The following is a 27,191-nucleotide window of genomic DNA, read 5'->3' as shown; positions in this document are numbered from 1 at the left end:
TTTTTTTCGGTAGAGATGGGGGTCTCACTTGGTTGCCCAGGCTTGTCTTGAACTTCTGGGCTCAAGCGATCCTCCTGCCTTGGCCTCCAAAAATGTTGGGATTACAAGTGTGAGCCACTGTGGCTGGCCAGGTTTTTTTTTTTTTTAAGAAAGAACATAGGTTAGAGGTTTATTTAACTCATTAACGAGGGATTCAGCAGGTATAAAGATGGCGCTAGGGAGAATTTGAGGAAGAAAGTATAGAGATTTTAAAAAATGAATGTTAGAATAAAATTGATAGGTCAGATACAAAACTGGCATTGTCCTCTAGGACAAAAATCCTTTGGAATGATCTTTCCTACCTGAGATAAATTATTTTCACTCTGCCTGACAAAAATCTACAAGTTAACATGGAGTTTCACAGACCCAGAAGTCTTTAATCAGTAGTCAACAGAAAGTCACATAGAGGTGCAGACCCCTAGATCAAGTTCGCAAACCATAGCCCACAGCCCCAATATGGCCCCTTATTTGTTTCTGTTAATAAAGCTTTATTAAAACCCAGCCATACTCATTTGTGTATTTATTGTCTATGGCTGCTTGCATGCTAAACTGGCAGAGTTGAGTAGTTGTGTAGCTGCAACAGAGGCTCGATACCATTAAGTGGCGCTCAAACCAGAGTCAATTCTGGTTTGAGCAGTATATACACACAGGAACACTGGGACATAAGCCTAGAAACATGGAGTGCACCTTTGTTGCCCAGGCTGGAGTGCAGTGGCGCGATCTCAGCTCACTGTAACCTCTGCCTCCCAGGTTCAAGCAATTCTCCTGCCTCAGCCTCCCGAGTAGCTGGGATTACAGGCGTGCACCACCATGCCTGGCTAATTTTTGTATTTTTAGTAGGGATGTGGTTTCACTGTGTTGGCCAGGCTGGTCTCGAACTCCTGACCTCAGGTGGTCTGTCTGCTTTCGCTTCTCAAAGTGCTGGAATTACAGGCCTGAGCCACTGTGCCCTGCCCAGATTTCCATTTCATGCTCCTTCCCCTGTTCCAGTCGTGGCAGACACCACACAGAGGAGACAGAAGGGGCCCACTGGAGCCAGGCCTGGGAGGACCTTCCAGGGAGTTGATACTTTATTTCTGAGCAACGAGGAAGTGAAGAGGCATTAGAGGGTGTTGTGGGAGGACTAGTGATGGCAGGCAGGTGGCAGTCAGAGTCCTGTGTTACATCTGTGTGCTCAATCTGGACAATGATTAGCTGGTCCCAGCTGTTCCTTCCCACTCCTCAGTCCTTCAGTCTTGTTGTTTCTATCACCTCAAAGTCACTAGCATCCTTGTGTTTGTCATCTCTTCCTCAGCCTTGCAGCCACAGTTGTTTGGTCCTCTCCTTCAGGTCTCTGCCCTTTCCATCACCCCACGCCCCATGTGCCCCAGATGATCTCAAAAACACAGCTGAAATCCCACAACACCTTCCAATGCCTCTTCACGTCCTCATTGCTCAGAAACAAAGTATCAACTCCCTGGAAGGTCCTCCCATGCCTGGCTCCAGTGGGCCCCTTCTCTCCCCTTTGCCTCATGGCCAGGGGACACATTTCCTGAGCACATACAGTTTGGCCTTCCTGCCTTTGACGTCCAGCTCCGGGGTGCCTCGCTCAGACACCACCCAACCAGAAGTCTTCCCACTCTCCTCCCAGTTCCCACAGCCAGTTAAACTTTTCTTCTGTGGTGTCTGCCGTGCCTGGTACAGGGAAAGGCACGTGAAATGGAAATCTCGGCTGGGCGCCGTGGATCATGCCTGTAATCCCAGCACTTTGGGAAGCCGAGGTGGGCGGATCACCTGAGGTCAGGAGTTCGAGACCAGCCTGGCAAACATAGTCAAACCACGTCTCTACTAAAAATACAAAAATTAGCTGGGCATGGCAGCATGTGCCTATAATCCCAGCTACTTGGGATGCTGAGGCAGGAGAATCGCTTGAACCTGGGAGGTGGAGGTTGCAATGAGCCAAGATCATGCCACTACACTCCAGGCCTGGTGACAAGAGTGAGACTGTGTCTCAAAAAAAAAAGAAAGAAAGAAAGAAAAAAGAAATGGAAATCTCAAGACCTGAGTCTCATTCAGGCCCTCCTACCAGCATGATTTTTGTCTTGGACATATCGCTCCACCTCTTCTTTCTGTTATGTTTACAAAAAAAAAAAATTCAGGCCAAGTCATCTGGAAATTTCCATTGATAGATAAAACTCCATAATCCTCAGCTACTGTTTCCCTTTTGTTTCTCCTGCAGACCGGATGTCCTTTAGGGCAGACATGAGTTTCTTCTTGGATCCCTACCCCTGATCACCCAGTGTAGAGCTTTCCATGTGGTGAGGGCTTAGGGTAGGATTCTTGGACAAGTGAAGGAATTTCAGTGTGTTCTCTCCAACAGGCTACTGTCCATGAGGATTTTGGGGTCCCACGATGTTTTCTGTGACTTGCCCATGACATACCCTCTGTCTGGTAATACTGCCTTCTCTCCCCACCCTTTTAGCTAGCAGTATTGTCCTCATCCTCAAAGAGCCAATTTGATTGTCATCTCTGGCCTCCCACCCTCCTCTGCAGTGCCTGCCCCCAGCTCCTGTAGCCTGATGGCTCTTGCTCCTCGTTTTACAAGGATCTTCTCTTCTTTGAGGACTGTGAACACCTGAGGGCACAGGTATCTCTGCCTTAGGGCTGGCCCTGCAGTGCGTTTGCATCTACTTGCAGACAGGAGGAGAGGAGTCAGAGGTGGCACTGAGCCTAGGGCTGTATGTGCCCCTAGGACATTCAGTACGCTTTGAAGCCATTTTGGCTGTTCGGGGGGCTCTCAGGATCTAGCATCACAGAGCCCAGCTCCTGTGCCCTTGGCAGTGGGGTGACATTAACCCCAACCTCTTCGTGCTGTCTCTCCTTGTCCTCCTAACCATAGCTAAGAGGTAGCACTTTGTTCTCCTAGCAGAGGCCATGGTCTTCTGGGAGCCCCATCTCAACCATAGCCCTGGGGTTTCCAGATGAGTGTGGGAGCTGCCTTCCACTGCTCCTGCTGGTCCTTGGCCCTTGGTCCTTCGTGGTGGTGGCTAACCAGGCCTGGGGCTTAAGGAGGGCTGACTAGCCTCTGCGGCTCTGCAGACTATGCCCAGGCAGATGTGGATGTGGAGGGTGACTGACACCCTGGAGAGCCTTTGTGGCCCAGCATGGCTTCCGCCTTCTCTCAGCGAGGGAAGGCCCGCACTGCAGACTGAATGATCATGCTGTCCGAGCAGACATATCAGAAAACAGACGATGAGGCAGCCTGCCCCAAAAGGTGCCTGGGCTTCAGGAATTGGGGTACAGAGGGCTGGGTAGTGAGGCACACACTGGAGGCTGTGGAAAGTAGAAGCTGCGGTGGCGCTGGGAGGCAGGCTGGGGGACAATGGTGATGGGAGCCTGCCATCATTTCCACACCTGCCTGGGCGTCAGAGCCACCTGGAGGCCTTCATTTTGTTGTTTATTACACTTCTTCCTAGGCTGGAGTGTTACAGGCGCCTCCCACCACGCCCAGCTTTGTGTGTGCGTGTGTATTTTTAGTAGAGACGAGGTTTCACCACGCTAGCCAGTATGATCTCAATCTCCTGGCCTCGTGATTCGCTGGGATTACAGGCTTGAGCCACCGCACCCAACCAAACTACTTTTTTTTAAAGAGGGTTCTCAATATGTTGTCCAGGTTGGACTTGAACTCCTGGCTCAAACGATCCTCCAGCCTCGGCCTCCTGATAAGCTGGGCCTACAGGCAGCCGAGATGGTGTATTTTAAAATTTGTAATTCATTCCTATTGCCTGTTCTACGGAGCCATAAATGAACTAGAGATGGACAGTTATACCTTAAAAACAAACAATAATTAGAAGGCTAGGGAATGAACAAGCAGCCTAACCCCCTACCCGAGGTCCCAGTGAGTTCTGTGTGTGCTTTGCAGGGTAATGTGTCTGGAATCGGTGAGTACTTGGTCTCAGTGACTTAAAAGAATGAACCTGTGGACCCTTGCAGTGAGTGTTACAGTCCTTAAAGATGGTGTGTCCAGAGTTTGTTCCTTCAGATGTTCGGATGTATTTGGAGCTTCTTCCTTCTGGTGGGTTCATGGTCTCTCTGTCAGGAGTGAAGGGGGAACACCTTCGTGGTGAGTGCTATAGCTCACAAACACAGCATGAACTTCAAAACTGACCACCAGCAAAATTTATTGCAAACAACCAAAGAATAAGACTTCCACAACACAGAATGGAACACAAGGCGGTTGCTGCTGGGTGACTCCGGCAGCCTGTTTTTATTCCCTTATCTGGCCCCACCCACATCCTGCTGATTGGTCCATTTTACAGAGAGCTGATTGGTCTATTTTACAGACAGCTGATTGGTCCGTTTTGACAGAGTGCTGATTGGTGTGTTTACAATCCTTGAGCTAGAGACAGAGTCACAGAGTGCTAGTTAGCTAGATACAGAGTTAGCTAGATACAGAGTACCAATTGGTGTATTTACAAACCTTGAGCTAGACACAGAGTGCTGATTGGTGTATTTACAAACCTTGAGCTAGACACAGAGTGCTGATTGGTGTATTTACAAACCCTGAGCTAGACACAGAATGCTGATTGGTGCATTTACAATCATTGAGCTAGACACAGAGTCACAGAGTGCTAGTCTTCCAAGTCTCCACTAGGTAGCTAGATACAGAATACCAATTGGTGTATTCACACACCCTGAGCTCGACACAGAGTGCTGATTGGTGTATTTACAAACCCTGAAGTAGACACAGAGTGCTGATTGGTGCACATATAATCCTCTGGCTAGATATAAAAGTTCTCCAAGTCGCCATCCGGCTCAGGAGCCCAGCTGGCTTCACCCAGTGGATCCTGCACCAGGGCTGCAGGCAGAGCTGCCCGCCAGTCCGGAGCCCCGCTTGCACTCCTCAGCCCTTGGGCTGTCGATGGGACCGGGCGCCACGGAGCAGGGGGCAGCACCCGTCGGGAAGGCTCAGGCAGTGGGGGAGCTTATCACAGGGGGAGGAGCTCAGACATGGCGGGCTGTAGATCCCCAACCCTGCCGGGTCCCGGAGGCAGCTAAGGCCCAGTGAGAATTTGAGTGCCGCGCCGCTGGCAGGCCGGCACTGCTGGGGGACCCGGTGCAACTTCTGCAGCTGCTGGCCCTGGTGCTAAGCCCCTCACTGCCCTGGGCCGGTGGTGCCAGGCGGCCGCTAGGTGTGCGGGCCCGCCACATGCCCACACCCGCCAGAACTCACACCAGCCCGCCAGCGCAGCGCTGGTTCCTGCCCGCGCCTCTCCCTCCACATCTCCCGGCAAGCAGAAGGAGGAGGCTCCCGCCTCAGCCAGCCCAGAGAGGGGCTCCCACGGTGTCGTGGCGGCTGAAGGGCTCTTCAAGCGCCGCCAGAGTGGATGCCGAGGCCGGAGGCCAAGGAGGCGCTGAGAGTGAGGGCTGCTTGCACATTGTCACCTGTCAGTAAGGCAAGGAGCAATGATCAAGGAGCACGTTAGGGAGGAAGACCCCTGACCTCGGCAATTCACACAGAGACTGCGGTGTGTGGTTGGACACCAGCAAAGCCCACCTGATTTGGGTCTCCTCGATCACTGGTAGTATGTCTGATTCTCTACCTTGGCAGTCCTGCCCAGAAAAGAGGTGGGGCACGAATGCCCAGGCCGTGGGCATGACCTTCCTGCAGGTGTAGAATGTCAGCACACTTCCTGGGCCTCCCAGCCTCACACACAGAGGCACATGGTGGACTCTGTGAGATCAGTTTACCACATGAGATGGAACTTGGCATAGACATGGACGTCCCCATTGGTGATGGCCAAAGTCGAGGCTGAGGAGAATATAGGGAGCCAGAATCCGTATCAAAATGTGGGAGTAGTAGAGAAGTGAAGCCTTTTGTTGCTTTAGACCACAGACTTCCTGTGTTCTTGAATCAGCATCTCTAGAAGCAAGTCCTTAATTCCCAGCGTAGCCAGCCTAGCGTGGCTGCAAGGACAAATGTTGGCATCCACAGGTGTAGACAAGGAACCCTGCTAAAGAAGATATAAGAGCTAAGCCGCAGACACAGGTCTGCCAAGTATTTGCAGTATGATCTGGGGCTGTTTATTTCATAGTTCTCGTAATCTATATTTTTTTTATCTGATCCAGATAGAGATAATGCCTCCCATAAAGCTTTGATGTGGAGATAATGTAGGTGGAGGTGCTTTGTGACCAAGTCTGGCCCGCTGCCTCTGGCCTGTGGGTCCAGGGGCTATTGACCCCTCCACCTATGCTAATCATTAAGCCTCAGGAGGAGAGATGTGTATGTTTGTGATTGGGGAGTGAGGAGGGGTGGAAGTGGAGTGGTGTCCCAGGCCCAGATGCAGCACCCTCTCAGAGGACACCAGCAAAGCCCACCTGATTTGGGTCCCCTCAATCACTGGTAGTATGTCTGATTCTCTACCTTGGCAGTCCTGCCCAGAAAAGAGGTGGGGCACGAATGCCCAGGCCGTGGGCATGACCTTCCTGCAGGTGTAGGATGTCAGCACACTTCCTGGGCCTCCCAGCCTCACACACAGAGGCACATGGCTCAGTACTGAGTGCCCTGACACTCTAGCCTAGAGAATTTTGGAGGTAAAGAGGGCCTTGGGTATCTCACTACTCAGATAAAGACACAAAGGGACACAGAAGAAAGGGGCTTGCTAAAGATCACATGACAAATTAGTGTCAGGATCTGTGGTTACTGGAAACCTTTCCCTCACTGAACTCAAGTCTGGCAGGGGATAGCACAAGTTCAGATTGGGGAGAGGGCAGGCATTCTTTCCTGGAGGCCATGGGCCCCCCAGCAGAGCACAGATGGGAGCTCTATCTGGGGGGATCTGTAGCTTTTCACCAGTGACCTACTCTCCCATAGCAAAGTCCTTACTCACCTGCAGGTATCAGCTGGATAGCCCTTCCTTATCAACCTTGGATACAAGGTCCCCTCCCGGTTCCCCATTATTCTCTGCCAAAGCATGCCAGTTTTTCCTTTAAAATATCAGTCACAATAAGTATTAATTTGCATTTATTTACTTTTGTTGAGGTGAAATTTACATAACATGCAATTAATCATTTTAAGTATATAATTCAGGATCACTTAGTACATTTATAATGTTGTGCAATTATCACTTTTATCTAGTTCCAAAACATTTCATCATCTCATAGGGAAACTCCATGCCCTTAAGCAATCACTCCCCAGTGCCCACTTCCCCTCAGCCCAAGGCAACCATGAGTTGATCTCTAAAGATTTACCTTGCTGGCCATTTTATGTAAATGGAATAAAAAAATATGTGCTCTTTTGCATCTGGCTTCTTTCACTTAGCATAACTTTTTTTTTTTTTTTTTAAGAGTCTCGCTCTGTTGCCCAGGCTGGAGTGCAGTGGCGTGATCTCGACTCACTGCAACCTCTGTCTCCCAGGTTCAAGTGGTTCTCCTGCTTTAGCCTCCCAAGTAGCTGGGATTACAGGTACCTGCCACCACATCAGGCTAATTTTTGTATTTTTAATAGAGACGTGTCTTCCTCACTAAACTTAATCCTTTCTAGCTTTTGATGTAAGGTGACAGACATGTGACTCTTTCACTTGAACACTTAAAGGGTTATTGGTTGGCTTAATTTTAATATTGTTGTGTCTCAGGGAATAGGGAGGCCTGAGGAGAGGGAGACAGATGGGAGAACAGCTGGTCAGTGGAGCAGTCGGGACGCACACGACTTTTTTTTTTTTTCGGAGACGGTGTCTTGCTCTGTTGCCCAGGCTGGAGTGCAGTGGTGCTCACAGCTCACTGCAACCTTGACGTCTTGGGCTCAAGCAGTCCTCATGCCTCACCCTCCTGAGTAGCTGGGACTACAGACATGCACCACCATGTCTGGCTAATTTTTAATTTTGTTTTAGAGACGAAGTCTCACGATGTTGCCCAGGCTGATCTGAAACTGCAGGGCTCAAGTGAGCACATAACTTTTATCAATTAAATTTGCTGTCTTTTACGGGTACAGTTCATGGCACCCCAAAACAATTACAATAGTGACATTAAAGATTACTGGTCACAGATCACTGATAACAGAGGCAAGAATTGCCAAAATGTGACAGAGATAGGAGGTGAGTACATGCTGTTGGAAAAATGATGTAGATAGATTTGCTTGACGCGGGGTTGCCACAAACCTTCAGTTTGTAAAAGCTTAATAGCTGCAGGGTGTAATACGGTGAAGCTTAGGAAAACAAGGAATGCCTGTACTTGTTTTCAGTTTGGGGGGTACATACCCAGGAGTGAATTGCTGAGTCATAAAGTATGTCTATGTTTAACTTTTTCAGAAATCATTCATGAATTTATTAAACTTTTTTTTAATTTCAGTAGCTTTAAGGGTATAAGTGGTTTTTGGTTACATAGATGAAGTGTGTATTAGTTCATTTTCATACTGCCGTAAAGAACTGCCCAAGCTTAGGTAATTGACAAAGGAAAGAGGTTTAATTGACTCACAGTCGGGCATAGCTGGGGAGGCCTCAGGAAACTGACAATCATGATGGCAGAAGGTGAAGAGGAAGCAAGGCATCTTCTGGTTTTTTGTTTGTTTGTTTGTTTATGAGAGAATCTTGCTCTGTCATCCAGGCTGGAATGCAGTGGTGAGATTTCGGCTCACGGTAACCTCCACCTCCTGGGTTCAAGCAATTCTCCTGCCTCAGCCTCCTGAGTAGCTGACACTACAGGTGTGTGCCACCATGCCCGGCTAATTTTTGTATTTTTATAAAAAGAGATGGGGTTTCACCACATTGGCTGTGCTGGTCTCGAACTCCTGACCTCGAGTGATCTGCCTGCCTTGACCTCCCAAAATGTTGGGATTACAGGCATGAGCCACTGTGCCCGGCCTGCAAGGAACGTTCTTTACAAGTTGGCAGAAAGGAGGAGTGCCTTTTGAAGGGGAGAAAGCCCCTTACAAAACCGTCGGATCTTGTGAGCACTCACTCACTATCAGCAGAACAGCATGGGAAACCGCCCCCGTGATTCAATTACCTCCACCTGGTCTTACCCTTGACATGCGGGGCTATGGGGATTATGGGGATTACAGTTCAAGATGAGATTTGGGTGGGGACACAAAGCCCAACCATATCAAATTGTATAGCGGGGAAGTCTGGGATTTCAGTGTACCGGTCACATGAATAGTGCGCATTGTTTTTCATTCCTCCCCTACCTCCCCACCCCTCTCACGCGTCTCCAGTGTCCATCGTACCACCCTGTATGCCTTTGCATACCCATAGTTTAGCTCCAACTTGTAAATGAGAACATGTGGCATTTAGTTTTTCATGTCTGAGTTACTTCACTTAGGATAATGGCCTCCAGTTCCAAGTTGTACAAAATATATTATTTTGTTCTTTTGATGGCTGCATAGTAGTTATATATATATATATGTCACATTTTCTTTATCCACTCATTGGTTGATGGGCACTTAGGTTGATTCCATGTCTTTGTAATTGTGAATTGTGCTGCAATAAACATACATATGCAGGTGTCTTTTTGATATAATGACTTCTTTTCCTTTGGGTAGACACCCTATAGTGGGATTGCTAGATTGAATGGTGGATCTCCTTTTAGTTCTTTGAGAAATCTCCATACTGTTTTCCACAGGGGTTGTAATAATTTACATTCCCACTAGCAGTGTATAAGCATTCCCTTTCCACCACATCCTTGCCAACATTTTGTTTATTTGTTTGTTTGTTTTTTGAGAAGGAGTTTCATTTTTGTTGCCCAGGCTGAAGTGCAGTGGCACGATCTCAGCTCACTGAAACCTCCGTCTCCCGGGTTTAAGCCATTCTCCTGCCTCAGTCTCCTAAGTAGCTGGGTTTACAGGCATGCCCCACCATGCCTGGCTAATTTTGTATTTTTAGTAGAGACAGAGTTTCACTATGTTAGTCAGGCTGGTCCTAACCTCCGGTATGATCCACCCGCCTCGGCCTCCCAAAGTGCTGGGATTACAGGCATGAGCCACTGTGTTTTTTTTTTTGAGTTTTAAGTAATGGCCATTCTGGCTGGGGTAAGATGATATCTCATTGTGGTTTTAATTTGCATTTCCCTTATGATTAGTGAGGCTGAGCATTTTTCATATGTTTAACATTTGTATATCTTCTTTTGAGAAATGTCTATTCATGTCGTTTGTCCACTTTTTAAATAGGATTATTTGTTTTTTACTTGCTGATTCGAGTTCCTTGTAGATTCTGTATATTAGTCCTTTGTCAGATGCATAGTTTGCAAATACTTTCTCCTACTCTCTGGGTTGTCTGTTTACTCTGTTAATCATTTGTTTTGCTGTGTTTAGTTTGCAGGCTTTTTAGTTTAATTCAGTCCCATTTATTTATTTTTGTTTTTGTTGCATTTGCTTTTTGGGTTTTAGTCACTACTTCTTTGCCTAGGCCAATGTCCAGAGGAGTTTTTCCTGGGGTTTCTTCTAGGATTTTTATGATTTCAGGCCTTAGATTTAAGTTTGTAATCCATCTTGAGTTAATTTTTGTATGTGGTGAGAGACAGGAATCCAGTTTCATTTTTCTGCATGTGACTGTCCAGTTTTCCCAGCATCATTGATTGAGTAAGATGTCCTTTCCCCAGTCTATATTTTTGTGTGCTTTGTTGAAGATAAGTTGATTGTAAGTATTTCTGGATCCTCTATTCTCTTCCATTGGTCTATGCATCTACTTTTATACCAGTATCATTCTGTCTTGGTAACTATAGCCTTGTAGTATAATTTGAAGTCGAGTAATGTGATAACTCCAAATTTGTTCTTTTTGCTTAGGATTGCTTTGGCTGTTCAGGCTTTTTTTGTTTGTTTGTTTGTTCTATTTGAATTTCAGAGTTTTTTTTTTCTAATTCTGTGGAAAATGAAATAGGTGTTTTGATAGGAATTGTGTTGAATCTGTAGATTGCTTTGAGGCAGTATGGTCATTTACATGTTGTTGATCCTTCCAATCCATGAATGTGAAATGTTTTTCCATTTGTTTGTGTCATCTGTGGTTTCTTTCAGCAGTGTTTTGTAGTTCTCCTTGCAGAGCTCTTTCACCTCCTTGGTTAAGTACATCCCTAGGTACTTTTTTGGTAGCTGTTGTTAAAGGGATTGAGTTCCTGGTTTGATTCTCAGCTTGATTGTTGTGGGTGTATAGTAGTGCTGCTGGTTTGTGTACATTGATTTTGTAACCTGAAACTTTACTGAATTCATTTATCAAATCTAAGAACCTTTTGGAGCAGTCTTTAGGATTTTCTATATACAAGATGATATCATCAGCAGACAGAGATCGTTTGACTTCTTCTTTTCCAATTTGGATGCCCTTCATTTTTTTCTCTTGCCTGATTGCTCTGGCTAGGACTTTCCATTAACTTGTTTTTAATACCTCTTTTACTCACTAAATGTCCAGGCCTGCACCATGCAATATAGCAGCCACTACCCCTGTGTGCTTATTTAAAATGAAATTAGTTAAAAATTAAACGAAGTTGGCCAGGTGTGGTGGCTCATGCCTATAATCCCAGCACTTTGGGAGGCTGAGGTGGGTGGATCACCTGAGGTCAGGAGTTTGAGACCAGCCTGGCCAACATGGCAAAACCCCTTCTCTACTAAAAACACAAAAATTAGCTGGGTGTGGTGGCACGCGCCTGTAATCCCAGCTACTTGGGAGGCTGAGAGAGGAGAATTGCTCAAACCTGGGAGGCGGAGGTTGCAGTGAGCTGAGATCGTGCCACTGCACTCCAGTCTGGGTGACAGAGCAAGACTCCATCTCAAAAAAATAAATTAAAATAAAATAAAAATAAATAAAGTTAAAGATTCAGACCTTGTCATACTTGCTATGTTTCAAGTGCTCAGTAGCCACATGTGATTAGTGGCTACTATATTTCTACCTCCCAGAAAGTGTTATTGGATAGCTCTGGTCTACACTGAAAACTTTTCCTGAGCGCAGAGACCAAATCTGCCCCGTATACCACAACATACCTAATGCCCAGCAAAGTGCCTGGTGCCTAGCATTAATACTTTTTGAAGGAAAGAAGGAAGTGCTACTTTTATAATCATTCCTTCATTTGATCTTCTCAGCAAATCTGTAAGGGAGACAGGAAAAGGATGGCTTTCCCTTTTTCACAGTTGAAGAGACAGGCTCAGGGAGTTAAATACTATATCCAGAATCATAGAACTAGCCCAGATCATGGGCCTAGACCTTCCGCGCTCTCTGCCAGTCACACTCTCAGTTGCTCCCAAGACATTCCAGACAGAATAGTGAGTAGGCAGGCAAGGGGCTGGAAATGCTAGGGGCAGCTGACAAATGAGAGCTTGGCTATGGTAGAGTTAGGGAATTCTCAATCAAAGGGGACTTTGAGCAGGACTTTATCTACTCTCCGTTTTTTTAGGGACAAGGAAAGAGGCCAGGAGAAGTCACGTTTCCAAGGGACTAGTTAAGCGGCACCGAGAATGGGTTGGGATTAGACCTGGGAGGGATTGGAGGGAAAGGCCATGTCTTCAGAGATGTCACTGAGGGTTTAGAACAGAGAGAACAGTTTTGCAATCTCTTAATAAGCGCAGTCTGGTGGCATCCACAAGCTGGGCCAGAGCTGACACTGAGGAAGAAACCAATCGGAAAGCAATTACAACCTGGACCAGCATGGTGGCGGCAGGAAAGGGGAGGCAGGGTGGGTGGGAAGCAGTGAAATCTGAATAACATGAAAGAAAGAATACTGGCTGTGGAGGTAATACTTATTTGCTAGAGAGGGGAATGGGGACCTTGAATTTTCACAATTTGCCGCCAGGAAACATGGTAGAGCCGGTCAGAAAATAATTCAGGAAATATGCTGCTGTGTCCAGGAAGGTTGAATTGAGTCTTAGAGAAGATGAATGATTCACTCACAGAACATTCGAGCAAGAAGAAACTTTGTTAGTGAGATATAGTTCAACCTCTTTGCTTTATTGTTGAAAAAACTGAGGCTCAGAGAGGTGAAGGGGATGGTGAAAGGCACATCATGTGTGAAAAATGAGACTGGACCTAAACTCAGGCCTCTTGGTCCAGTGAAGTTTTCATTCTGTGTCACAGGAAGATCTCTAATCTCACTTCCCTGCAGCCAAGATCTCCCAGTACTCACTTGCTGGCTGATAAACAGATGTTATTTGACTTTGTTAACATTGAATCTTCTCTAAGGAAATCTCTCTTGATCATAGATTGCGCAGTGGATATATGCATTTAATCCAAATCTTTTATCACACATCCTTAAGGTGGAAAAATACAACCTGTTCTTCTGAAAACCTCTTAATGGTTTTTCAGTTAATACCTTTGTGGTTTTGATAAATTACTCATGGTCTCCAAGTCTATGTTTCCTCTTCTGTATGATGGAAATAATGCAACCTACTTCTCAGATAGTGATTGATCAATGAGCTAAAATCTGTAAAGCACATTTCTACTATACGCTAGTTATTTGACACTCTTTCTATTTTCTTCCCCAGAGCATGGTGTAGATGATTAAGCTAAGTCAATCAGAAAGATTAGAAACATGACAATTCCTTGAAAACTAAACCCACTGGCATCACAAATAGCACAACGAATTAGCGTGGCTGAGTCAGTGGAAGAGACATTTTTCATGGAAATTGTATAGAAGTCATTACAGTTCCTTGAAAATAAAAAGCACCCTAGAAAAGTATCGATGTTGCTCACATTGCTGGCACTGTAAGATTGGTGACTAAGCCTTCTCTTCCCTCCTGTCCAGCCTTTGGGACATACTCACTAGGGCAGGCAGAGGAGGAACCACCCTTCCTACCCGCTCATAGAGCAGGTCTACCAAGGAGGCGGTAGAAACTTGAAAGTTAACCTCAGAGTTAATCTCCAATAGGCCTTGTGGATTAGAAAAAAAATAACAAGTCCCCCAGGGTCCCTCGGGACTATAGCTTGGAAGATATTGGGCTGCACCCTCTCTGACCTCAGTCCCCTCTTGTCACAGGCCTATGTGGATCCTTAATAGCAGTGCTGGGGTTTGGGTGTGGGTGGCAGGCCCAGTGAGGGACAGTCTTCCAGTTCCTTGACCATTCCCATGTATGTTCACACCAGCCCGCTCCTTCCTGCAGCACAATGTTTGCTCATGCATACATTTACTCACCCAACAACTAATTATTGAATGCCTACTATGTCCTGGGCTCTCTGCAAGGGGCTGAGTATACAGCAGTGAGCGAGATAGACCGGGTTCTGCCCTCAGGAAGTTTCCAGCCTTTCCAGTGGGAAGAACGACAATAAATCCATCAGCAAACAAATGTATGTATGAAGAGAACAAACAGGGTGGCAGAAAATAAAAAGTGGTCAGGGCGGTTAGGGAAAACTCACCGGAGATATGACTTTTGAGCCAGATATGAGTTCGAGGAGAGGAGGGACATTTTGGGCAGAGGCAACAGTTTATGCAAGGGCCATGAAACAGGAAAGAACTTGACTTTTCAAACCATCGAGCAGCCTTGACGTGAGGCATTAAGACTACTCTAAGTACAATGAGAAACTTTTAAGCCAGGAAATGACAGGACCCAACCTATATTTTAAGGTCACTCAAACTGAATGGAGCAGGCTAAGAGTGGAAGCCGGAGGATCATCAGAAGGCTACAAGAGAGGAGCAGGGAGAGAAAAGAAGGTCGCTGGTGCCACGGCTGCCAGGCTCTCTATGGGAACCATTGAGACAGGGGCCAGAAAGGGAAGAGATCCCCATTCAGTGAATGTGTCCAGAATAGCCACAGGCTAGGAGTACTGTTCTGGAAGCTGACACAATCAGAGACGGGATTTGCTCCTTAGGGCTAAACACAATCTGTACTAAACCTCCCGGATCCTCTCATTCAGCGCCTAGAGTGAACTGGTAGCTTCTTAAGATGACTCAGAGATAACAGTAAGCCAAGGAGCAACCTGTAGACAGATCAGGGCTTTGGAAGAGACCAGCCTGGTACGGAAGCACAGTGGGCAGAGGAGAGACTGCAGACTCCTGTGGTGTCCCTGTTTGCAGGGAGTCGGGAGTTTGGGGTTTTTTGTTACAAATAACACAATTTGGATATCCCTGGGTCTTAGCAACCCGGGGGGGAGCCATTGAGCTCACAATGGCACCTGTGAATGAATTTCACTGGCTTGTTGCATCTGTTCACATAAGAGCAGGACTTTAGACCTTCTAGGTTAGTGTGTCTAAATGCTTTTTCCATTATTTTACCCCTAAGGAGCCATTTTAGACATTTTCCTCCTTGATTGCAACCACCCCCTTTGAAATGTTGAAGCCATAGATATGTCATATATGTTTACATATTGTATGCATATCTGTGTTTCATATATTAAAAGAACAAGACTTTTTTGCCCCTCTGGGGGTGATACTGCCCCACTGAGAAGGCATACTGTAGTTTAAAGGTTCCCCCAGTTGTAACGGGGGCCCGCAGAGAGTATCTTATCTGGGTTCACCAACCTGCCCACTGTGGTCTCCTTTAAGAATGTGCCTCACAGGCCGGGCGCGGTGGCTCAAGCCTGTAATCCCAGCACTTTGGGAGGCCGAGACGGGCGGATCACGAGGTCAGGAGATCGAGACCATCCTGGCTAACATGGTGAAACCCCGTCTCTACTAAAAAATACAAAAAACTAGCCAGGCGTGGTGGCGGGCGCCTGTAGTCCCAGCTACTCGGGAGGCTGAGGCAGGAGAATGGCGTAAACCTGGGAGGCGGAGCTTGCAGTGAGCTGAGATCCGGCCACTGCACTCCAGCCCGGGCGACAGAGCGAGACTCTGTCTCAAAAAAAAAAAAAGAACGTGCCTCACTGCTGTCCCCACTAGCAAGCACTGCAAAAGACCCCATACTTGCCAGCCTGTCCACATTCCCAAAGTAGCAGAAGCTTTGACACGCTAAAGGCATAAGGTTCCTGTAGACCTCACTGCCCCAAATTGTGCTGTGCATCTCCCAGAAAGGAGGCACATTGCCTTCTCTGCTCTGTCCCCTTCTGTGTCTCCGGGCCTGGGCCTGGAGAAAGCATGAATGGCCTTCCTTAGTCTCACAGAGATACGGCAATGATCCTTCTCCATCCCTGCTTCCGGGACCCCCAAAATGTGTTCCTTGCAGAGCCCTTTTACCAACCACCAATCAGCAGCCACGGCCAGTTCCCAGTGTAGACTCAACTGGTCTCCACCACATGATGGAAAGCACGTACAATGTGCTATCACTTACATCACCAGCGGTCCACCAGTGCCCCACTTTACAGATATCAAACTGGAGACCCAGAGAGGTTTGGTCTTGGAGCAAGGTCACACGGTAAGAGGCTAAGGCCTATGTTCTTTGTTCTGCACCAGAATGCGAGAGACCTCACCCGCAGTGCCTACACATCAGGGAGCCAGGGTTGCCCCCGGTACGTCCTACTTGGGGTGTGGTCCACACGTCAGCACTTTCCACAGATTGTTCATGGCCCGTTCATGACGAGGTAAGTGCAAGAATTGGGAGTAAGCAGTTAGAAATGTTTCTAGCAATTTGGTGGTGTAATTTTTTGCCTATTAGCTCTAATTAAAAAAAAAAATCTGGGGCTGGGCGTGGTGGCCAATGCCTGGAATCCCTGCACTTTGGGAGGCCAAGGCTGGTGGATCACCTGAAGTCAGGAGTTTGAGATCAGCCTGGCCAACCTGGAGAAACCCTGCCTCTACTAAAAATGCAAAATTAGCTGGGTGTAGTGGCACACACCTGTAATCTCAGCTACTCGTGAGGCTGAGGCAGGAGAATTGCTTGAACCCAGGAGGCGGAGGTTGCAGTGAGCTAAGATCACACCACTGCACTTCAACCTGGGCAACAAGAGCAAAACTCTGTCAAAAAAAAAAAAAATCTGGGTTCAGGTATTTCTTTTTTTCATTTTATTTTTCTAATGATTCGTTTTTATTGTATTTTATGAGTGTCAGTCTGTGACAGACTGGATTTTTCTTTTTAATAAGCTATTCCTTCACTACTGATAGTTTAAAAAGCACAGTGTAGAGGTTGCAAACCTCCCACTTCCTGCACAGAGCATGGAAGGTCTTTGACCTCAGGATTAACAGAAAGAAAAATAACAAGTGGTTGTTTGGCCAAACTAACAGGTGGTCAGAGCCCAAAGGTCTCTCTTTAGTCCGGGGCAGACACAGCCTCAAGGTCATCAAAGCCTGGCTCCTGGGTGGCTTCTTTGTTTTTTTTGGAATCTGACTTTGCTGCCCAGGGTGGAGTGCAGTGGTGTGATCTCACTGCAACCTCCACCTCCCGGGTTCAGGTGATTCTCCTGCTTCAGCCTCCTGAGTAGCTGGAATTACAGGCACCTGCCACCACACCTAGCTAATTTTTGTATTTTTAGTAGAGACGGGGTTTCACCATGTTGGCCAGGCAGGTTTGGACTTCCTAACCTCAGGTGATCTGCCTGCCTCAGCCTCTCAAAGTGCTGGGATTATAGGTATGAGCCACTGTGCCCGGACTCTGGGTGGCTTCTGGACTCTTGGTGTTCTGTCCCGGGAGTAGCAGTTTCCTAAGCCATGGGTGTGCAAACAGTGGCTCCGTGTGCCTTTCACTTGGGGGCTTGTTCAATCACAACCCTCGACAGAGCAGCTGGGAACTTTAGGAATGAATCATCCAATTGCCCCTCCACCCTCATTGTAAAAGTGAGGAACCTGAGGCCCAGGGAGGTCATGTCTTGCTTATTTTCCTATCTCCATGGACAAGGAGGGTGCCTGTCACAGAGGATCCACTGGGGTTCCAGCAGAAGCCGAACTCCAGTGAGCCATAGAGAATAAGGAGTTTCTCCAGGTTTCAGAACTCTTCAGTGGTGGGAGCTGGTTGGTTAATCTATGTAAGGGGTTATCTCTGTGTCTCTGCTGGGCCTGAGGTCAGCTGGTGTGGCTCAGGGAGAGAGGCTGGATGTGAAGGGGGGAAGACAAAGAACAAACTGGAACGGTATCTAGCTCTCACCACCTGCAATCTCCATGATGCCAGGGCCCTGAGGGACAAACTGGGGATTTTCACTCCAGAGCCACACACCTGGTCCAGGAGCTGGATGACCTGCGGGCCCCGCAGCTGCTCTGGGCCAACAAGGTAAGCCAGCCTTCAGCAACAGCGTGGGGGAGGTGCCGCCGCGCGCCTGCCCTGCACAGCCTCAGAGCACAGCAAAAACAGCTGTGCTGCCCTTCCACTTTCCAAATCTTGTGCACGTTTTTCTCCTGGCCACCCCCCGACCCACCCCAACTCAGGACCCTCTGGGCAAGGGAATTCTGGGCAATGTAGTTCAGCTTAGCTAAGTTGACACACTACAAAGCCACCCCGATGCCATTAAACGCTGAACGAACACATGAATGAATGAATGAATGACGTGACTTATACCGGGGCATGCAGTAAGCAGTTGAGAGGCAAAACTGGAATGTAATGTGGGGTGGGTGGAGGGGGCTCCACTGCACCACGTTTACTTCCGGAAGCTCAGCTTTACTGGAGTGGAAGCTCAGCCCAGCCACAGGGTCACCACACACACCCACTGCTCAGGTGTGAGGCCTGTGGCTCAGACTTTCCCCAGAGCTCTCTTTAGAGTTGAATTCCACACATGTTTAATAAGCATCCAGCACGTGGCCCACACCGAAGACTCCATGCTAATCAGACTCCGCCTCTTCTCACAGGGAACTTCCAGGCTGGCTGGTGGAGGTAGATGCACACATAATTTGATGCTGTGTATATAAGAAGTGCTTTGGGAGCCCAAAAGAGAGGACTCCTGACTGCCACAGTGGAGGCCAGTCACTAGGGGGATCTTAAGGTGGAACTGAAGTTGCAGGCAGCCAAGGTGGGGAAGGGCACTCTGGCCAGGAGATGAGCACGGACCAAGGGCCAGGAGGACTGGCAGGCCATGGCCGTTCGTGGGAAACGGGGACCCACCCTGCATGGCCGGAGGGAAGGATGACTGGAGGAAAGAATAGAGCCAGGAAAGTGAGGTAGGTGCCAGACCACCAAGGCTGTTAAATGCTGGGTGCAGAACTCTGGCAGGAACATGCAGATGGCTGGACCTGGGCAGTGCCTAGGGCTGGTGAGAGAAAATACACTTTTGAGACAGTTAGGGGGAGGAGTTGACTTGGCAGACCCAGAGGATCTCTTTGAGGGTGTGAGAGGTGTAGGTTTGACACTGAGGGCTTAGAGCAATGGCAGAGATGGATGAGGAAGCCCCTCCCTGTGCCACACCCAATGTCAGGGCCTGGGACAGGAGGTGAGGAGAGGTGAGACCAGCAGCCTCTTTTACTCCCAACTCCGGGACAGACTCCTACAGGCAGGAAGGTCTCTAGTGTTTGCCAGTCTGCCGGTGCCTGTCCAGACAGGATTCCCAGATGACTCAGAGACCTCCAGACTGCAGGAGGTTCCTTCTAGTAGCCAGCACTGGAGCAGGCTGACTCCTGCGCACACTGACCGCCGAAGGTTGGCCACCTTGAAACAAAGGAGGTGGTGCCTTGGGCTTGAAGCAATCTACCACCCTTGGAGAAAGCAGAATCACAGATGAGAGAGGAATTTAGAGGCTATCTACTCAAAACCTCAAAACCATTTTCTTTATAAGAAAGAGAAAAACCAAGCAGACAGAACCAGGGCAGTGAACTTGAGCCTATCCTGTCCGCATGTGGCATGCGCTTCTTACCAGAGTGCGCTGTCATCTGGTTTCCCCCTGCTCAACTTGGCCTTCAGATGGAGATGGCCAACGACATTAAGTGGTGGTGATAGGGTAGGGTGTCATCTCCCTTGGGAGCAGGACCCAAAGGTGAGGGATGTTGTTCATTAGCACATTAGCTCATCAGAGGGAGGTCAGTTAAATCTGAAAAACCTTTGCACAGATGAAGCAATTAGTCAGTGACTGCTGCATTTCAGTGATGCTTTATTTATTTTATTGAGGTTTTGTATGTGTTTTTGGTGAGAGAGTGGATCCGGATGTCTAGACCATCCTAGTCTTAGAAATAGGAAACCTCTCAGATTTCCTTCTGCGTGACTTTGGATAAGCCAATCTCTGGGCCTCAGTTTCCCTGTCTTAAGGTAAAGCCAGAGAGTTGCCAGGCTGCTCTCTGCCCCAAGGTACAGCACTCCTACCCTGTGGTCTCTTGGCCTGTGCCTCCGGCTATGTATTTTCTAGGGCTCCTGCCCTGCTGGCACCTTGACCACATTCTCCCTCTGCTTCATTGCTGCCCCCCTAGCTGCCACAGGCTCTCTTTCCTTGTTGGCATCTCCTCTGCCCCTCCCCAGCCTCTCAAAGTTGGCCATACACCAACTTGACTCAGAAGACATCTGTCCTCTCTCAGAGCTGAGGTCAGTGCCTTAGTGATAACAGCCAAGACAAATATGCATGATAAGACCTGATCCAATACCACAAGCAAATGCAAGCATTGGAGGGTGATGCTTACTGGGTCAAAGAGCTCCAAAGGGTCTCAGAGTCTGGATCCTGGGGGATCCCCCTGTGGTCCCCCTATGCTGTGTCTGGGACCCCTCCTCTCACCTTAGTGTTTGCTGAGAGATGCAGCATTAGGAGGCCACAATTTGCCTGGGATAGGGTTGATGAGAGAACCCCTTGGGTTGAGGGTCTCAGGTTGAGAGACCCTCTCAGGGTCTTACCAAGCTAGTGTCCGGCCCCTACCTCCCAGCCTTTGGTTTGCAGCATGGCTGACTCTCACTGCTGGTGCCCAAATGTGGTGTGACCCAAAGAAGGCAACATATGGAGAAGTGGGCACTACTTTATGATCCCCATTTTACATCAGGGAAATTGAAGCTCTGCAAAGTTAAGTCATTGGAGTTTGACTTTTTAGGTCTGATTCCAAAGTATGCTCTGTTCTCTAACTAGGCTTACTTCTGGCTACTCATTTAACCTGTTCAATGCTATTTCCCGATTTGTAAAAAAGAGAAACATACACATCCTGCTTGCCTCAAAGGGCTATTGTGACAATCATTTGAAATAACTGATAGAAAAAGCACTTTTAAAATTGATATGATACAAGTTAAATGATTCCCTCACCTATCTATATATATGACATCTACGCATATTTATGATGTTGGAGCTGGCCACAACTTAGCATCTGATCTAATCAACTGATTTGACCGGACATGAAACTGATCTCAAAGCTGGGTGGCTGCAGAGCCAGGACTAGAGTTTATGTCTTTGAGTTTCTGTTATAGGGCTCTTTCCCCAAGGGGCCTTCAGGAGCCATCAGGGCTGGGCAGAAGCGGTGCCCCTGCTTCCGTGGCAATTCTCCTGTGCATTTTCCTTCCTCCCCCATCCCTACTGAGTTCTCTAGGCCACAAGAAGCCACTGAAAATTTGGGTGCAGTGAGATCTGGCCTCAGCAAGATGGCCCTGCAGCAGTGTGTGCAACAGCTGGCTGCCAGGGAGCCTTGGCCAGCGCAGGCAGCAGCAGAGGCAGAAGAAAACACCACAGGGGGTACAGTCTGCTGAACACAATTTTTTTTTCAAGGGTGGGCAGTGGGAGATGAGAAGCAGCAAAAGACATTCTGGAATTCTGAGACCAAGTCACAGGAGGAACAGTGGTACCATGAATAGAAATGAAGGAGTTAAAAGGAAGAGGCAGTTTTTTGAAGGGACGATGATGACCTCAGTTTGGGGCCAGAAACGGTGAGGGTTGGACCTGGATAGGTCCCAGAGCACATCTGGTGCGACCTCTCCCTTGCCCTGAGAAGGCTGTATTGTCTTGGAGCTGCTAGCAGGCAACTCAGTTTTGCATGTGCAAGAACTGAGTAGAAATCTGCTCTGGCCCTGGGAAAGGTCTGTGATGTCCATTTGAGACACAGTCATCTCCCAAAAGGAGAAAATGCTGAGTGAGTCAAGGGCCTGGAGCATTTGCAGGGGAGGAGGAGGAGGAGGAGGGAGACAAGGAGAAGGGGGAGGAGGAGGGGGGCGGAGGAGAAGAAGGGGAAGGAGGAGAAGGGGAAAGAGGAGGAGGAGGAGAAAGGGAAGGAGGAGGAGGAGAAGGGGAAGGAGGAGGAGGAGGAGGAGAGGGAGGGGAAACAAATGGAGGAGACAGGAAGGGGGTGGTCCAGCAGCAAACTGGGAACTGTGCATTGTCAGAGAATCTGAAAGCATGGCATTTCAGGACATCAGCCCACTGGATGCCTCGAAGAGGTCTGAGAAGGCACAGCTGGATTTGCTGACCTTTCAGAAAGGGTTCCAGAAGGCTTGATGGGAGCAGGCCAAGAGGGCTGCCTTCAGGGTCTGGGGTTTGTGTTTCAAGACTCAATCTATCATGGGCAGATGGAGGGGCCAGACTTATCTCCATGAGCGCCCGTGTCTTCATCTGGAAAGACACAGTAACAATACCTACCTTATGCCTTGTCGTGAGGATGAGGCTAGGAGGAAGAAGGATAAGAATCACCACCTACTGAATGCTTCCTCAGCCCCGGACAGCGTGCAAATGCTTTTGTCCATTATTTGAAAGTCCTTTGCACACCTAAATTGATAAGCCAATCAGAAGGATGGTTATCTTTACTATTAGAATCAGAGAAGACTGCAATGATCTGAGAAATGGATGGGACAGAAAGTAGACCCAGAGGCCAGGCACAGTGGCTCACGCCAACACTTTGGGAGGCCAAGGTGGGAGGATTCTTTGAGTCCAGAAGTTCAAGACTAGCCTGGGCAACATAGCGAGACCCTGTGTTTACAAAAACTTAAAAAATTAACCAGGCATGATGGTGTGTGCCTGTAGTCCCAGTTACCAGGGAAGCTGAGGTGGGAGGATCGCTTGAGCCTGGGAGGTCGAGGCTGCAGTGAGCTGTGATTGTGCCACTGCAATCACCCTGGGTGACAGAGCAAGACCCTGACTGGAAGGAAGGAAAGAAGGAAGGAAGGAAGGGAGGAAGGGAGGGAGGGAGGGAGGGAAAAAAAGAACCAGAGAGAGCTATTCATTCACAAAATTTGACAATGAATTGACTGCGATAGATAGGGGTGAGGGCTTGAGAAGGACACAACTCAGATTTTTTAACGATTGGTTGATAAAGATGATTTATAATCCAAGGAAAGGAAGAGAAGGAAGAGTCCAGGAAAGGTATTCTGCTGGTCCTTTGCCCACCAGGTGCTCTGTGTCAGTGTCATAGTCCCTCTCATTCCCCTGCTGGCTGCTGGGTGGCTGAAGGATGCCTTTCACTTTCACTCTGCCTCTAATCAGCCAGTGTCTTTGCTCCATGACCCTGCGAGTCTCCCAGCAGACCTCAGACTCCTTGTGAGGATAAGATGGAAAGCCTCCCTCACCCATTCAGTGGGGACTGGTGGCATGGGCTCCAGCGCACCAGGCCCCGTCTCCCAAAGCACCACCCCCACCCAGCCCAGCCTTTCACCCACTTGGCTGCCTGAAAGAGTCTGGGCTCCAAGCCACCCAGGCCAGTCTCTTTTGTCCCTGATCAAGTACAGTATGATGATCACAACAAGGTCCTGGCAAGATCCCCAGGAAGCTGCAGTCCTTGGTGCTGCTTGGGGATGGAGGGTGGGAGGATTCTGTGGGGCAGGAGGAAGCCATGGGAACCTCGTTCTGCTCTGAGATCACCCCTTTTCCCAAGCGACTTTGGGGCTGTATGGATACTATGGGGTTTTCTCTGGGCAGACTGTCTCTGGACAGTCTCATCAGTCTCTCCAAGTAGAGAAAGCAAGAAATAAGACAGGAGCAGGATTTCAAGACCAGCTTGGGCAACGTAATGAGACACTGTCTGTACAAAAAATTAAAAAATTAGAGGGCAGGGAGGCACGTGGCAGTGTCCGGTGTGGGGTCAGCCCCCTAAAGTTCTCTCTCTCTCTTTTTTTTTGAGATGGAGTCTCGCCCTGTTGCCCAGGCTGGAGTGCAGTGGTGCGATCTCAGCTCACTGCAAGCTCCGCCTCCCGGGTTCACGCCATTCTCCTGCCTCAGCCTCCTGAGTAGCTGGGACTACAGGTGCCCGCCACCATGCCTGGCTAATTTTTTTGTATTTTTAGTAGAGGTGGGGTTTCACTGTGTTAGTCAGGATGGTCTTGATCTCCTGACCTCATGATCCGCCCGCCTCAGCCTCCCAAAGTGCTAGGATTACAGGCGTGAGCCACTGCACCCGGCCTAAAGTTCTCTCTTAATTCAGGCCTCCCCTCCCCTCTCCTTGAGCACTGCCCTCATCTTTGAACTCATTGCTGTTCCCCAGTTTCTCCCTTACATCCCAGTCCAGCCCCAGCCTCTGAAGTTCTCTTTCTACATTATGGATCTGATCATAGCACACCTGCTTTACGAATGTCCAAGCCCCCTCCATGGTCAAGTCCTCCATTCTTACCCCTTACTGAGGCAGCTGGGGCTTTACCCAATCTGAGCCCCATCTACCGCTGGTCTCACCGGAGCCATTCTTTGAACTTCATTCATTTGTGTCTTCAACACAACGTTTTTATGTTTTTTCAGGACCTACCCTGGCTAGTGTTGTGCTGGGAACCACTGGGGACCCCAGGCCCTGGCCTGTCCATACTTCTCAGCCACCCTACACAGGCCATCCACACGTGCTGCCGTTTAGGGCCTGAACCTTCAAAGGCTCCTCTCTGAGATACTCCCTGGTTCTCCCTTTCAGGTATCACTGCCTGCTTGGAGCTCCACACCCTTTACAAATGTTCATTGAAGTTATCTATGCGGTGTGTTAATCCATTTCTGAAAAAATAATTTTCTTGGTTCCATTTCCGTCAACCTTTGACAGACATCAAGGCCACTGTACTCTCCGGAGGTCTTGCTTCATTCTCTTATCTGGTACGGAATGCTTTTGTTTGGGATGTCTGCTTCCATTCAAAGACAGAGAGGCCTTGCTGTCTTTATGTCTGCAGTTTGTGGAGTGAATGAGGGATGCTCAGGGCTTACACCAGCATGAAATGCGATGGGGGAGGTTGGGGACTGTGTATGTGAGGAAAGGGAGCCCATCTAGCCCCCCAGTACAACTCCACCAGTTGGGCAGAGTGATCTCCCCACCACTCCTGCGTCTGTGTGAAGTTTATATAGGGCCCGTTTGACCATCTCTCTCAATCTCAGCCTCTCCATTTTCAAGTGAGATGTAATAATATGGGTCCTGTTTACCTGTCAGCATGTGGTGAGAATCTAATGATTAGGGTGTGCTAGCACACAGGCACCTGTAAATCCCATTGAAATCTGAGGGCCCTGTAACTCCTCTCCTGATTCCCAAGCCTCGTGCACCCCACCCGCTCTGTTCATGCTTACTTCCCATGTGTCCCGTTAGCCCTCTGGATGCAGTCAGGCCCATTTCCCCAGGACGCCGTTCACTAAGCCGCCTCATCCAGCTGAGGTCTGAGGGGCCTGCCTCTCGCCCCACGCCTAAAAATCCTCACCCTCCCCCTATCCCTTTGATACGGCGGTCTTTATTTCCTGGAGTCTGCACAACATCACTCCCCAATGATGCGTCTGCTTCCACGATTCCCAAAGAGACTGAGCTTACTGAGACCAGGGCAAGGACCGCGCCAGTTCCTCGTCACCCCCTTCCTCTGCCTTCCCCTCCCTTCCCCCTCACCGCAGCCATGACGCCCAGCCCAAGAAAGCAGAGCAGAGGTTCCGCAATTCTTTTCTAAGACTGTCTGATTAGAGGGTTCAAAGCACTCTAACCCAAGGCCGGCTCGTGTCTCTACGGAGGTTGCAGGAAGGCGCCAGAATGTGGATGGTGCGGACAATGTGGGATACTGGAGTCTCGACTGCTGCGCGCCAAGGAAGGGCGTCACCTAGCCAAGCCGCCCCTGGAGTTGAGTGCCCCGCAGCCCGCCAGTCCGCCCGCCCGGCCGCTTGCTGGCACCCTGGTGGCCGCGACGGCTTTGTACCGGCGTCAGGTGCAAACCCCAGAGCCCCGGGCGTGCGCGCACGCGCCCCGGAGCGCGCGGAGCCCATTCATTGCTCCCACCCGGATCTCCTCTGGGATCTCCTCCGGGGCCGGAGCGTGGGGGAGGGAGGAGGTCGGACACGTAGCCTGCCTCGCAGCAGGGCTCGACTCCACGCGGGAGGGCGGGGGAGCCGGGGACCCGCCGCTCCAGCCCGCTGGCCTTCGAAAGATCCTCCTGGGCCAATGGCAGGCGGGGCGACGCGACCCGATTGGTGCAGGCGCTCTGCTGATCGCTGTGGAAACCCGGGCGGCGGAGAACGCGGGAGGATGAGGAACCCGAGGCGGGGGGAGCCGGAGGGGCGGGCAGAGGAGGTGTCGAGGCCCTGAGCTCCCGGGGAGTTTTTACTGGAGGCAAAAGTCCATAGCGGGCGGGCTGAGGGAGGGGCGGAGGAAGGGGACCGCTTTGGGGCACTGGGAAGCCAGGGATCCGCCAGGAAGGCAGGGACACTCCCGAGCGCAGACGAGGAGGCTGGGGGAGGGGGCGCGGTGGGAGGAGTAGGAGAAGACAAAAGCCGAAAGCGAAGAGGGCCCGGGCTGCACACACCGGCTGGGAGGCAGCCGTCTGTGCAGCGAGCAGCCGGCGCGGGGAGGCCTCAGTGCACCGGGCGTCACAATAGGCAGGCAGCATGGGGAAGGGGGGTAACCAGGGCGAGGGGGCCGCCGAGCGCGAGGTGCCGATGCCCACCTTCAGCTGGGAGGAGATTCAGAAGCATAACCTGCGCACCGACAGGTGGCTGGTTATTGACCGCAAGGTTTACAACATCACCAAATGGTCCACCCAGCACCCGGGGGGCCAACGGGTCATCGGGCACTACGCTGGAGAAGATGCAACGGTAAGGGTCTGGGGGCGCCCCAGCCACCCTTCTCTGCTGCAGGCGGAGTCAGGATCCCTGGCTCCCCCGGCGCCAAACAGACCTCCGACGCTGAATGGAGCTTGGGACGTCCTGTAGGGAAGGAAAGTGCATCTATCGCACGGGTACCCCCGCCCCAATCTTCCTCCTCCTCTGGGCCGACTGGGGTGGAGACCGGATCTGGGACCCCGGGAGGCAGCGCTGCGGTGAAGGTCCCAGCGGTGGAGAACAGGGCAGCATCTACCGCGCGCGCCGGGACCCACGCGTCCTCCCCTTCAGTGGGGTTTCCCCAGAGGCAGGGACTCTCCAAGTGGGGCGCTCGGGCCCGACGGCTCTGGCGCCCCCAGCGTGGAAGATGGCCGCCCCTGCGCGCCGCTGAAAGGAGCCCGAGCGCAGGTAGCCAGGTGTGGGTCTCTGCGCTTGTCGAGCACTCTCCATCCAGACTAGGTGGCGAGAAGGAAACTCGTCCCCGGCCGGGGATCGCTC

The 27,191-nt window shown here is 49.8% G+C and overlaps 1 protein-coding gene across 2 annotated transcripts in view; it reads left to right on the top strand.

Moving 5' to 3' along the window:
• Positions 1 to 27,191, top strand: part of FADS2 (fatty acid desaturase 2) — a 108,298-nt gene that overhangs the window by 42,036 nt on the left and 39,071 nt on the right. The window contains exon 1 of one of the 2 annotated variants that reach the window (XM_011942714.1): positions 25,867 to 26,687. The exons of the other annotated variant lie outside the window; for it this stretch is intronic. Within the exon in view, the coding sequence (XP_011798104.1) occupies positions 26,481 to 26,687 (207 nt within the window). The 5' untranslated portion in view covers positions 25,867 to 26,480. Of the gene's footprint in view, positions 1 to 25,866; positions 26,688 to 27,191 lie in introns of those variants that run through there. 2 annotated transcript variants of the gene reach the window in all.

The sequence above is a fragment of the Colobus angolensis genome, unplaced genomic scaffold (genome assembly GCF_000951035.1).
Source record: "Colobus angolensis palliatus isolate OR3802 unplaced genomic scaffold, Cang.pa_1.0 Scaffold21, whole genome shotgun sequence".
Taxonomy (NCBI): Eukaryota; Metazoa; Chordata; class Mammalia; order Primates; family Cercopithecidae; genus Colobus; species Colobus angolensis.
Note: the sequence above shows the minus strand (reverse complement) of the source record. Positions and strands in the feature narration are given on the sequence as shown.